General features: G+C 39.5%; 1 protein-coding gene across 1 annotated transcript; it reads left to right on the top strand.

Moving 5' to 3' along the window:
* Nucleotides 1-875: 875 nt before the first annotated feature.
* On the top strand, nucleotides 876-6,180 carry LOC311497783 (uncharacterized protein; the record flags this gene model as incomplete). Its single annotated transcript, XM_084558150.1, has 6 exons — nucleotides 876-993; nucleotides 2,033-2,057; nucleotides 3,553-3,746; nucleotides 3,802-4,388; nucleotides 5,289-5,358; nucleotides 5,476-6,180. The coding sequence occupies 6 exons, from the start codon at nucleotides 876-878 to the stop codon at nucleotides 5,700-5,702; spliced, it is 1,221 nt and encodes a 406-aa protein (XP_084414276.1). The 3' UTR covers nucleotides 5,703-6,180.
* Nucleotides 6,181-13,799: the final 7,619 nt, after the last annotated feature.

Raw genomic sequence — 13,799 nt, 5'->3', positions numbered from 1 at the left:
GTGTTTGGAAGTTGATTTTGCTCATGAGAGAGATAGTTGAGATGTATGTGCACCAGCAATTACTGCCGATCAGATTGCCTACTTGAATGTTCTCATCAAGGAATACATCCAGTCCAGAGTGGAGCTGTTTCCACACCATCCCCTTAAACCAAAGCACCATTACCTCTGTCACTATCCTGTGCTTATTCTTCAGTTTGGACCTCTCATCCGTCTTTGGACGTTGAGATTTGAAAGTAAGCATACTTTCTTCAAACAATGTGCCAGAAAACTGCACAACTTGAAGAACCTGTGTGCTACTCTAGCAGAGCGACACCAGCTTCTTCAAGCATACCTAGCTGCTGGCAGTCTTTTCCCTCCTGTCATCCAGGTTGAAAAAGGAACTGAATTCTATGCTGGTGACTATAATGAGAGCATCAAGGTTGCAACTGCACCATTTGGCTTCATACATGACACTACTGTAGCCACTAATGCTGTCATTGTCAAAGGGACAAAGTACAAAAAAGGAATGCATGTTGTTCTAGGACGTGATGATGAGGGCCTTCACATGGGTGAGATTAAGCTAATTTTGAGCCATCATAGGGATTGTGTCTACTTTGTTGTGGGGAAGCAGCAGGCTGTGGAGCTTGCTGATTTGGGTATTCACAGTCTAACAGAGGTAGTCCAGGAGTCCAACTACATCTGTGTCAAGCAAGAAGACCTCCTTGATTATTATCCATTAATGGGGTACAAGCTGAATGGCTCATTGGTGGTTATATTTCATCACTCCCTCCCAGATATCTACTGACATGTCAGCACTAGGGGAGGACATAAGACAAGCAGTGTTGGCATTATTACCTAGCCTTCCAGAGGATAAACTGCAGTCCCTCCTGAACAAGATGGCAAGCATTGGAGTGGAATCCCAATCTGACCTGAAATTCATCAAAGAGGAGGATCTCTCTGCCAACATCACACCTATCCAGTGTCGGAGGCTTCTCAATGCGTGGCAAACCAACGGTATGTCATGGATAATGTTTATCACTTAAAAAAAATCAAAAGTGTTAAATTTCCAGTGTTGGTGTTGTATGTTAAAAATACAGTGTTAATTCAACACTTGTTTCGTCTAATTCAACTATGTGAGAGTTAGTTCCTCAAAAGAGTTGGTGTTAATCCGGGGAGTTAAATCTAAGCAACTCTGTTAAGTGTTGATTTAAAATCAACACTTAACAGAGTTGCTTTCTGAGTAGCTCCCAGAATTCCAAGGTATCTGTGACGTGTTTGCCTAAAGAGCGGGACAGCAGACGGCTATTTTATTTTCACTGACATCTTGACAAGGTAAGTCCCATATTAGCATGATTGTCGTATGATGGGTGCATGGGTGCATGTCTTTTGCACAAGAGTGTCGATGAATATACACAATTTGCTTAATGTAAGTATACACGTTTGGATAACGCGGTATAGGCTATATGTACAACTGCACAGTGAGAGCTTAAAGCTAGCCAAAGAGATGTAGCACTGCAGGAGACGTCGCTAACCGAATATTAAAACGGTGTCGGAAAAATCTGTTGGGCATCGGAGTGCGCATATTAATTAGCTATGGTGTAGTCTTGATGAGTGACGTTGTTGGCTTTACATGGCATAATGTTAAACGATGGAGTAGCTGTCATGACAGCAGGCAGGCTGAGCTTCAGTAGTGTCACCGTGCTGGTTCCCATAGTCCAGATAGTGACTAGTTGGCATGACTGGCGAGTAACGCTAAAAATCAAAATAAATACTCCCGCGGTCGAAATCAACCGAGTAAAGTGAGTACTTTTACAAGTTGACTTAAAATGTTGAAAAACAAGCTTTGCAAATTTCTGGTAATCATAGTAAATGCTTTTTCCAAACCTAGGATCCTGACAGACTGCAGAAAACTGACTTCTAATGAGCACATTGAAGACCTCTTGACTGTGCAGCACGGCTCAGGTGGGTCTGGTTAGTTTGGCTCACTCTTCTCTTTAAAATATGTCAATTATTTATGATGTTAATGTGTCTGATATTTCTGCTTTTCCTCTAGGTTGGGACAGTGACCTGTCAAGCAGGTATGTACTTATGCAGTTACTCTGATGATCCTACTTGTGTTGAAGCACATTTTTATTTTTTTTTAATTGACTTAGTTAGTCATTTGACTTTATCGTGATTCTTCTTTACATTTTGTTAAAGATGGGAGCCAGTGTTGAAACCTTCCTTGCTTTTGTGGGACCGGGACAGCCCTTCCTTCTGTGTGTTGGTGAAAAGAAGAACAGCATCCAAAGATACTATGTCATCATTGATCACAAGGCCATCCCTTGCAAAGCACAGACATCCTTGGCAGCTTTCAAAGAGCTCTCTTCATAACACACTTCATCTTCAGTGTCAACTACGATGAATCCCCCTACAACTTCTATACGTTCATCCAAACCACAGTTTTTAACATTGATGTGGGAAGTGCCAAAGAAAGTCCCCGAGTCAAGGAGCTAAGAGCGAGATTTTTGGTGACCTTCCTTTGAGTTCCTTTTTTCAGAAAGGTCACAAGCTTTCATTTTGACTTGCAGAGTGGACATTCTTTATTTTGATGATCATTTGCAATGCATTCTGTTTCCACGAGAGAGCAGATTCATTTTCTGTTTTTCCAATTAAGGAGTTGATTAATTACAGACACTATGACAAAACATTATCAAATGAGATGTGTGAAAAAAACCTACTTTGTGCCACATTGCCATATTGTGTGACCTGTGTTATGGTTATTGCAAAGCCAATCCTATTTTTTTATGTAGTGTGTTTGTTGGAAATACATGTTGATTCAGACTACAACTTGTGTGGTTTTCTTTGTAAAATCAAGTGGGATGTATGGTTTTGGGGTAGGGTTTTTAGTGAAATTGGGGATTATTAATTGACACCCAGTAGTATTTTCAAAATTAAATCAACTATATAAGATTTCTATGTTGAGTTATATTTAACACTTTCCATAGTGTTAATATAATTTGAACCTTATTCAGTGTTAAATAAACACACTGATAGTGTTAACTTTTAACACTACACACTAGTGTTAGGTAAATTCAACACTGATGTGTGTTGAATTTCAACTATTGAGAGTGTTGTTCCAACTCGATCACAGTGTTAACTGTTTAACACTTTCAAAAGTGTTATTTTAACTCGATTTAGAGTGGACCAATATAGACACTTTAAAAGTGTTGAATTTAACTCCCTAGGAGTTGAATTAACACTTTCGAATTTGCTGTGTATACATGTTATGTAATTTGTCACATTTAGGTTGGCTAATGAATGCACAACAAATAATTTTACTGAAAGTTTTGGATTTCATTGTTTGTAGATATTAAGTGGTGCTATAACAACTGAATTCTTTTTTCCTTGTAGAGCAAACATGTTTGACACTGACTCCTGTAGAGCCTTCTGACATATTCTACAGTACCACTTCAGATGATCTTCCATCTTCTGAATCAACCTCCAACCCTTGAGTCTGTCAAGCAGTGATAGCTCCAGAATGACTGTAAATTTAAGTGCCTGGCCTGAAACCTTCAATGTTCCTTGGAACAGAATGCCTGCTAGTATCACAGCCGCCATTGCACAGGAGAAACGTCCATCTGCTAAAGACCGCAGGGAAATGGTACGAATCATTGTTGATGAAGTGAGACTGACTGAAGTGAATCCATCAAAATCTCAGTGCCTGACAGTGGCCAAGATGATCGTAAAGCAGCATCCCAGATGCTTTGCAGATGTCATGAGAGATGGTACTGTAATTGGCACTGGCTATGGATCCCTTTTGACTCAACTAAAAACGAGTAGAACATGTTAATCGTGGAAGTGCTCTCTCCAGACGAAAGAAGCAGAGAAGGGTCTCAAATTCACCTGCAGACACAGCTAAAGGACCAGCTGACCAATATGGCTGCGTGAGATGGCAGCCTGACTGTCCACCTGGAGAAACTGAAGAGAGTCTCAAAGAGAAGCAGAGGGAAATGAAAGACCTCTACTGCATTGAGGGGCCAGGTGGTGCAGAGAGAGGACATTTGACTCAGTTAATGAAAGCAACCTACTACCTCCAAAGAAAAAACATCAATGCCAGCCCACCCCCTTCGATTGCTGAGCTGAAGAATGAGTGGCCATATCTTTTTACACCAAAAGAGCTATACAACCATTTCAAATTACTCACAGACATTGACATCCTGGATAAGATGGAGAAGGCTATGGCAGAAAAAGGGAAGCTGATCCTTCAGTTTTTCCAGCAGAAGCCAGCAGGGACTAATTCAGATGAGGTAGAGTGCATCCTGGTGAAGTACAACAGAGAAGAAATGTGTGATCCATGCCCATTTGTGATCCTTCTACTTATGGGACACTTCAGAGAGAACCCTGAGGGACTCATTTTGCAGGCAGATGTAAGTGTGAAATTATTATAGTTTGAGGCTTTTGAAAATTATATTGGTATTGGAGTGGGAATTTTATCATGCCAGTTTGAGCCACCAAGTCACCTGTTTGACATTAGTTTGTCACGTTTCGATTTCTTAACATTCCGCTGTGCATCCATCTCAAGCAAAAATTCACCTTACAAAGTAGAATCCTTATGTAGAACAAAATTATAGTTCAAGAAAGTATCCAAAAAAACTGTATCAAGCCAAACTAACTGTAAGAGGCAGGGGTGCCCACACTTTTTTGGCTTGTGAGCTACTTTTACAATGACCAATGGTATGTTGCAAATATAAAGTCATTCATTCATTCATCGTTCATCTTCTATACCCGCTTATTCCTGTTAAGGGTCGCAGGGGTCTGCTGGAGCCTATCCCAGCTGTCATCGGGCGAGAGGCAGGGGCACACCCTGGACAGGTCGCCAGTCCATCACAGCAAATATAAAGTCAAAAAGTAAAAATAAATAAAGATGAACGTTTGTCTTGCTGTTTGTTTTGGAGTTGCAACGGATGAATGTTTTAGACTAACATCTAAAAAAAAAATTTTTTCAAATTCTACTTGCACTAACTTCACGATCTACCGGTTGATCGCGATTGACGTAATGAGTAAGGCATCCTCCTTCCATCACAACTGCTGACTAATCAACTTTTTACATCTGACTTCTTGATTATGACACTACTGTGTACCCACAGCACACTACACATCAGCAGCTAACAGCATAAAAGGTACAATTAGTCAACAGTTATCATTAACAATAATAAAGTATGTTATGGTGACTTTGGCTATTACAGGTATGATCTTGTTACCCTCAACTGTTGAGCTGAGGGCAATGACTATGTCAATTGTGAATGTATTTTTTCTTTGTCTTTTAGGTGTTAGCAACAGCAGCTGACATTGAAAGAACGATATCGCTTCCTGACTCTTCGAGACTAATTGTCTTAGGTAGTGTATACAATTTGTTTTTTTTAAATGTGTTGTAAAGCATTGCAAAGACTGTGAATATATGCAGGACACCTATTAGTTTAACAGTTTAACATGTGAATATGTATATGGATATTATGTGGAGGGCAACAGATAAAACATTTACATATAAACCATATGTTTATTTATGTTTAGGTGAAGTGCTCACAGCAACTCAGTGGATGCTGAGCATCGAGGGTCAGTTGGTTGTGCCTCCACATCCGAACTTCGTGGCTGGAATGGCAGCGTTCTTTTCAAGTTTTTACATCTTTAATCTGGTGTACCAGGAGCAAGCATCTTGCACACTGGAATTCATTCAAAGGTAACTTTGTGCTTGAAGTAGAATTCTGGTGGATCATTATTTTGTTTGCCATTATGAGTAACGAATAAAATGTTATTTTGACTTGCCAGCACAAATAAACAAAACCATTTTCAGGCCAGGGACATGCTGCATTATAATGGAGTGTATGGCACAAGTATAAATGTATGTACGAGTTACCAACCAGTAGTGATGTATTTGCATGGACATAACCCTGGGCATAGAGTCCTTTAATTGGAGATCTCCCAACCAGCCCAACAACAGAAACAGCAAACTGGGACAACTACTGAAGAACATTTTAAACCGCAACACACATGCCAAACATTTTTTTTAGTAATCCACACCAGACTACACATTGCCTGAATATTTAGTGATTTCTTTTTACATGCTTTATGGTGCCCTCAGACCACTCCTTATTTTGGAACCATTTAGTTTGTAACATAATGGCAGTATTACTACACACTGGATCCTTTAGGGGGCCTGGGTGGTGGTGTGATATGTAAAAAAGCGGCAGTGCATATCCTGACTATTTTTCACAAACAAAATAGTTCCAATGTAAGAAGTGGTCTAACAGCACCGGGAAGCAGTAAAATACACTAGGAACTCCAAGCAAACCCTTTAACCGTTATGACATTTCCACTGTATTAGTCATTGCATTGTAGAGCCACGGCTCATGGTTCAGCTTGCCTGGACAGCACAACTGAAATGATAATGAAGAATTATTACCGGCCTAATTTTAGTTTTTTTATGTTTTGCAGTTTTTCATATTGGATGGGCAAATGATTAGCTTGTCTTTCACAACCTGATATTCTGCTCTTTCTTGTTGAGCACCTGTGAGCAGAGTTTTTCATGAAGTTTCTTTTCATGTGATTTTGTGATTTCAGATGTTGCATTGGACTCAATCCCACCAGTGGCACCAAGACAGCAAAGCTCATCAGCCACAGAAGTGGGAAGGTGCTTGAGAAGACAAACAACTCTGTCAATCCTCATGTCTCCTCTCTCCTGACACGATTAATTGACTTTGAATGGCTTTAAGTGTAAGTCAGCTGCAAAATCTGTTCTTCCTGCACCAGCATATGTAGTATATTTTCATGTTTCATGTTTCATGTTCATGTTTCATATTTTCATGACCTTTTTTTATAGGAATTGTTCGATATTTTGAGAAAATACTCCTTTTGTAAAGAGTTTTAATAAAAAAAATTGTATTGTTGCAGCTCTGACTCTGGTTTTATTTAACATGTGAAGAAAATCTAATGCAATGTTGAAGAATTCTGGAGTAACAGCAAGCCTGTTCTCATTCAATATGCATATTTTGCAAAGCTGCTAATGTGAAAAACAAAAATTAACTGTAAAAACATTCACAATAACATATTGTATTATGAATGTTTGCCAGTAAATAGCTGGAAATTGAATAGAATACAAGATAATATTGTAAACTAGATTACAGTTAACAGTTGTTTTTCTGTAAACAACAACAACAAATTGCTGTAAATTATATACAGCAAAAACCTGTAGAAGTTATACAGTATTATACTGTAATCTTTTTTACAGTAATTAACAGCAATTTTACAATACTTTACTGGCAACTAAAATTGCCAGGTATTTACTGTAAATTCTACAGTCAATTTGTTACAGTGTAGGTTCATTGGTGATTCTAAATTGGTTGTTGTTCAAGAGATTTATAAAAAAAAAAAAATTATGCGAGTACATTTTTGCCACAAAGGTGTCCAGAGGGATGTAAATTTGAGGAGGGCATAAGGGATAAAGTAAACAGATCATGCATCACATAGTGTTTTCCTCTCTTTACTACTATAACTGAAACAGACATGAATATCCGTTAAATTACCACTCACAAAAAGGATTGATGTGCTAGACACATATTAAATCGACAAATGAGGTAGAATAGGGTCTATGAGGAGGGTTAATTTGCCCCTAGCCGTGGTACTAGCTCGAGTGTAGTGGTGGCTGAAAATGCAACTATCCTGTCTGCAACTGAGGTTGTGAAAGGCAGGTTGTTGGTTGTTAGGTCAGAAATGGAGAACTCAGTGTTCCACTTTGTCAAAATACATGCCCCAAATCGTAAATAGTAGGCGTCTTCAACAAGCTACAAAATGTACTAAATATCATCATCATGGCCACGTTATCCTCAAACAAATCACATAGCTATTCAGAGGAGATCAACTGTCTTATATCAGAAATAAAGTTGAATTCATTACCATTATTTCTAGGGGTGTAACAAATTACCGATATGAATCGGAAATCGGTTTTGATTTAAAAGATGTGAGTGCATCGATACACAAGCCCCTGGACCGATCTAAATGTACCACGAACCGGTCGATGGCCCGATTACAAAGTTATGAATCGGGTTATTACCGTAATTTCCAGACTACGTATAAGGCGCACCTGAATATAAGCCGCACCAGCTAAATTTTGGGGAAACTACAGATTGTTCCATGAGCCGCACCCGACTATAAGCCGCACCCAAGCCGCTGGTGTTTTAATGTTTAATTACCGTAAGGTTTCTTCTACCACGGAGGGGATCGTCGGGACAGAAATGACTGTTTGGAAACGCAAAGCGTCCCATTTATTTACATTTGACAAACACAATAAATCTTTCAATCAATCAATCGATCAAACTTTCACATCTTTGACATTACAAACAGCATTCGTGCAGTGCACAAATAATACAACGGTGCGCTCCTAGCGTACTTCCTGCAGTACCGTAGTAGTACAGTATAACAAAAAACAAAGCTTACAAAGCTTGACGAGGCAATAACGTTAAATGGCTAAATTTAATTCGTTTTGGCAGCAAAAGTGCAGTAACCCGGCTGCTCAACAAAATAACCAGCATCTTTTTCGAAAACAGCCAACACAGCAGTAAAGGTGCAGTAACACGGCCGTTTACTGTATCAAAATAACCAGCCTACTATATCAGAAAAGTCAGCCAGATCGATCGGCTTTAACTTAAAAGCAGCTCTCGTACTGCATTTGGACTCACTTGGTTTGTTTTGCTCTCGTTACCTGGCGCAAACTGTCTGTCTCGCTCCTGCGCTTCCATGATAGTGCGTCCCTGGTGACCGTTAGCTGTAAAAATCCATAATAAACCGCAGCGTCCAAAGCAAGTGACAAAAGTAGCGGCTTATAGTCCGGAATTTACGGTATATCAGCAATACAGCTGGAAGCCCCGCTTGCTTATTCTCTTTCTCTCTCTCTTTCCCGCAAAAATCTCGCGAGACTCTATTAAACTTATCACTATGAAGGTAAACAATATCACATTTTTAGGATTGATTTAGGAACATTCATAATGTAAAATGTCTACTTTAAACAAGGAACTATATCGGATTACTCTCTAGGCAATTGAATCAGGTCAACTGGACTTGGTTTTTGTCTGTGTCTGCGGGCTAGTCAGACTTGCCTGCTAGTCTCTCGAACTGATGAAGCCACTTGGATAAGGAGCGAAACGTCTTCACAGACAAAAACCAAGTCCAGTTGACCTGATTCAATTGCCTAGAGATGCCTTTGACCTGGACAAATGAGAATTTGCACAGACTCATCGGATTACATCACATTGCACTGAATCGTACCGAATCGTACCGAATCGGATCGGATCGGATCAAATCCTACCGAATCGAATCGAATCGGTTGTTTTTAAAATGTATCCTTCCTGAATCGTTTCGTACCCCATGTATCTAGATACGTATCGAATCGTCTTATATTGGAGAGATGCACACCCCTAATTATTTCCCTAAATATGAATCGCTGCAGCTTCGTGATAAAGAAAATATTTAATTTTAACAAGAATACATTCATGTGGTGAGATTCCTGTGTTTTATAAGATAATGTAACTATTCAATTATTCAAGGTCTTCCTGCCATCCTCGGGCTGCCCTGGCAAAAGATTACGTGCATTTGTAAAAGCCAAGAGTTTCCCTCACTGCTTAATCTAAAGGTATTTGATAATTGTACCTCTGTGCAGGCTGACAGAAACAGAGGGAGAAAGGGTAACGGTGTCTGAATCCTAACAATGTTTTCATTATTATTATTATGAATATTTCATAAAATCTAAATCAAAGCAGCTTCTCCAAAGGTGTTTCTCCGACCACTGTCCCACAGCTACTGTTCCCACATAGCTATTTAATTTCTGATCAGACAGTAAGGCTTAAACTGAATAACAAGAAAACAAAGATAAATGTGATGAGGGAAGTAACCAGACATGATCTTTCACCTGGGGATCATTTTATTCTAAATGAGTCAACTGAGTCTATAATTTTTCAAGTAATTCATTGCCTGGAGCAGTGAGGCAGCTGAACCTGACAACACACAATTCTTCACACTAACATAAAGTAAGTTCATGACTGTCTCTGAAGACAAACAGCCTGCAACTGTTCAAACTCAACTGGACGTATATCTTATAAAATTTTTCCTCTGACATCTTCATGCTCAAAATATTCAAAAATCAAACAGTGAACAGCAAATGTAACATTTGCTTCTAAAGAAAATTGAGGAAATGGTGTCTCATGCATCAGTATCTGAGCCACACGGGCAGGGCTGAGATACTGATGTATGAAATTTAGTTTGATGTATTGTGTGCACTGTGGAAAGTATTGTAGGAAATATTATATCCATTTATAACCAGGGCATGTCCGCCTGAGAGATGAACAGAGGCACAGAGATGATTGAAATTACATCACAATTGATCAATGACAATCTGCTGGACAGTAAAATATTAAAATGACTGTTCTGCTGTGAAACATTTGATAGACTGTTTGTACAGCGGGTAAAGCATGAAGGGGGAGCACCTCCAAACATCTCTCAGTCCAAATTCGTAGAAATATAGATGTTTTATGTATTTCGCATGGACATAGTTGGAAATGAGCTCATGGAACCTTGTGACACATGTAATGCAGCTGGAAAGAAAACAGTTTTCCATGTTCCTGTTACACACTGAGAAATGCAGTTCATGCATCAGCTGCATCTGATGTAGGAGAAAAGTGCTCAGAACCTTAGATAATAAACCTGTCTGTGGTATGCAGGCAGTAAAATGTCTGTCATTTGTTTTTCAGACTGAGCTGAATAAATCTGAATAAATGCAGGCAAAAGCAAACACAGCGTGACAGGATCATTTGAGTGTCACAGAGCAGAACAGAGAGAAGTTTTCACTGAGAACTAATGATTCCTTCATTAAAGGAGAATAATGCAGGATCTTCCTCTCTCTCTGTGTCTCTCAGGGACTGTCACTTTCAGATTTACTCTGAGACTTTAGCGACATAAAGTTAATTCCAACACGTGTTTCTGTTTTATCTCAAACCTCTTCATTAATCTTTCATGCTGCCTGATGTCGTGCTGTTAATCTGTGGTGTAACCTCCCAGATCTCCCAGCAGGACGTTCTCATGCAGCATCATTTATCCTGATCACAGTCACACCAGCACAAACTGTCCTGCTGACAGCAACTACAGCTGGAAGCCACAAATTATTAGAAGTCACAGACGAAAAGACTAAATGGTGAGGAAAAAGAAAATTCTCCGCTGAGAAACACTCAGATTTTCAGCAACACACAGTGGCCACTTACTGAGGATAAACCGCACATCTGGACTCATTATTAAAAGACACCGACATGAAGACATGATCATTGATAGACCTCTTTCTTAGCCTAAGTGCTGACTTGCCGCAGCGGAAAACAACAAGCGTATTAACACATTCAAATGATTTTCCTTGTCCTTGACCTTCTCTTTCTTCCACGCTTTCTTCCTCTCCTTCAGTGGTCATCATCATGTGGCTCAGAGCTCAGCTCATATCTGAAGGAGCTGCTGATCATGAAGCTCCATCAAACCTGAAGAGATGGAGTCCAGCATAGCAGCATTTCACACTGCAGTGACCACACAAGAGGAACAAGGACACAGCTCTCTGTTCACTGCTGCTTCTGCTGCACAGCAGCAATTTTAAATGACTTTGTTAAATCTTTGACATTACTGCTATAAATGGAGTTACTTTAACCAATAGAATACCACAAAGTTTGTCTTAACAGCATCTAGATTTAAGAACTTCACAGCGTCTCTCTTACAGGCAGAACTTCGGTGTATTAGACAAACCCTGTTTAGTCTCTGGGGTGAATTCAGTGTATGAATTTAATGGATGACTGCGTCTGGACATTATCTAGTCACATTACTAATTTAAATGATTCAAATGACTCAGTATCTGTGCTTCTCCCATAATAACACTGTCTGCCAAATAGCTCTCTTTATTACAGAAATGATGCATATTGAATGTGTCTAAAAAGTGCAAGGCTTGCAGATCAGGAACCAGAGACCCTCAAGGAATCTGTATGAGCATAAAACTAAGAAATAATGAATTCAAATGCAATAAACCAAAGCCCTGAACACATACTTTCTCTAAACCTTTTCTCCTCAGCAGTTTGCATCAGTTTCTGCCACTCAGCTTCAATGTAAACCTACAGTAGAAGTTACACTGGAACATACAGGCCAGTTTCTTGCACAGAACCGACAGTTAAATATGTCTTTATTAAATAAGAACACACACACTGGACTGTACATACAAACTGAAAGCTGAAAGAATGGACTGAAGAGAAGATCAGCATTTCCGTAACAGCTGCCTGGTCTGTGTGTCACTCCTCTGGGCAGGCTGCCAGAGGGACATTAGAGCTTGTAGTAAAATGGATGACAGAGATCACAGCACAGCAGTCTGTGAGACTACTGCAAAGAGCTGAATAAATCATTCTGGATCACCTGAACATATGTACCCCTCTCCCTCTGCTCTCTATCTTGTCCAGTCTGTGTGTCTCCGCTGAGACTGAGCTGCGTCCACAGTGCCAGGCTGTCATTTTAAACCTCCATCTCTGTGCCAGTCTTTGCTTCTACCTTTGGGAACAGTCCCATCCTGCCCTCTTCTGCTGCAACAGGCTGCTCTTTGACAGTCAGTTTGTTTAGTTGTAGAAATATTAGTATTATAAGTACCTTATTAGAGATTTAGAAGATTTAAAAATCGAAGGACTGCAGTACTGCAGTGTAGTGTCGGACTTAATCTGTTCTGAGAAAGGTTGCGCCACATCTAATGCGCACATTTGAATATCTCAGAGATTTACACCCACACACTTCTTGTACATTAGATTTGACAGAGCAGCTTGGTCTTGTCTATTGTTAGCATGAATATATTAAGTCTAATCTGAAATGTGGAACAAATGATTGACACAAAAACTCCTTTTCTTTTACTCTTCTCAAATTCTGAATATAGTTAGTGCTGTGAAGATCCTTCAGTGAAGTAAGGTGTTGTCAAAGACATTAGGTCTCAGTTTCATGTGTCCTGAAGCTGAGAGCTAACCTAAAAAAATCTGAGAGCTAGGTTTTTGTGTCAACTCTGCGTAGCTTGTTATTCATCAAACCAGCTGGATTTCTGTAAAAGGGGAACATCAGCTCATAGCTGACCTAAAAGTATTCTACCAAAAGTGAGTGAGACTGATGTCTAGCGCCACAGACAGCTCTTGTATAGGACAAAGGAAAGCAGAAAATCCTCCAAGTTGAGAAGTTACTATTTTTTTCTCTCTCTCTCTTTTGCAGATCATCCTTTTTTTCTGCTGGGGTTAACATACGTTGGGGCAAATCCAATTCACTTGGGGGCCATAAGCACACACACAGAAACGTTAATGAAATTGAGTCAACATGTTTCTTTTCTATCATGAATATAATATGAAAATGGACAGATAGAACAGTGCAGTAATGCTTCATAGTAGATAAATACATTTTATAAAAACAAACAAACCCCACATCATTTTGTCCAGGGGCCAGTATTAGAGCAACACACACCCACACATTCACACACAGAATATCTCAATTCCAGTCCACACTGTGGGTGTTCTAATGTATGACGTGTTTCTTTGGTAAATTAGCATATAAATAACTTTCACTGCTTATCAAGGTTCATTGTAAAAAGCCCGCGCTAAGGACAGAATTGTAAACTGAGTGTCAGAGAAAGATTGAGAAAGAGTATACCTGGCTCACTTTACAGGGTGATGGTCAAATTCTATTTCTCTTCATCTGATTAAAAAGTTTTTCTTTCTTCATCTGCCTTTATGCGTCTGTCCTGCTCTCAG

Source organism: Chelon labrosus (assembly GCF_963514085.1).
Source record: "Chelon labrosus genome assembly, chromosome: 13".
Classification (NCBI taxonomy): domain Eukaryota; kingdom Metazoa; phylum Chordata; class Actinopteri; order Mugiliformes; family Mugilidae; genus Chelon; species Chelon labrosus.
Note: the sequence above shows the minus strand (reverse complement) of the source record. Positions and strands in the feature narration are given on the sequence as shown.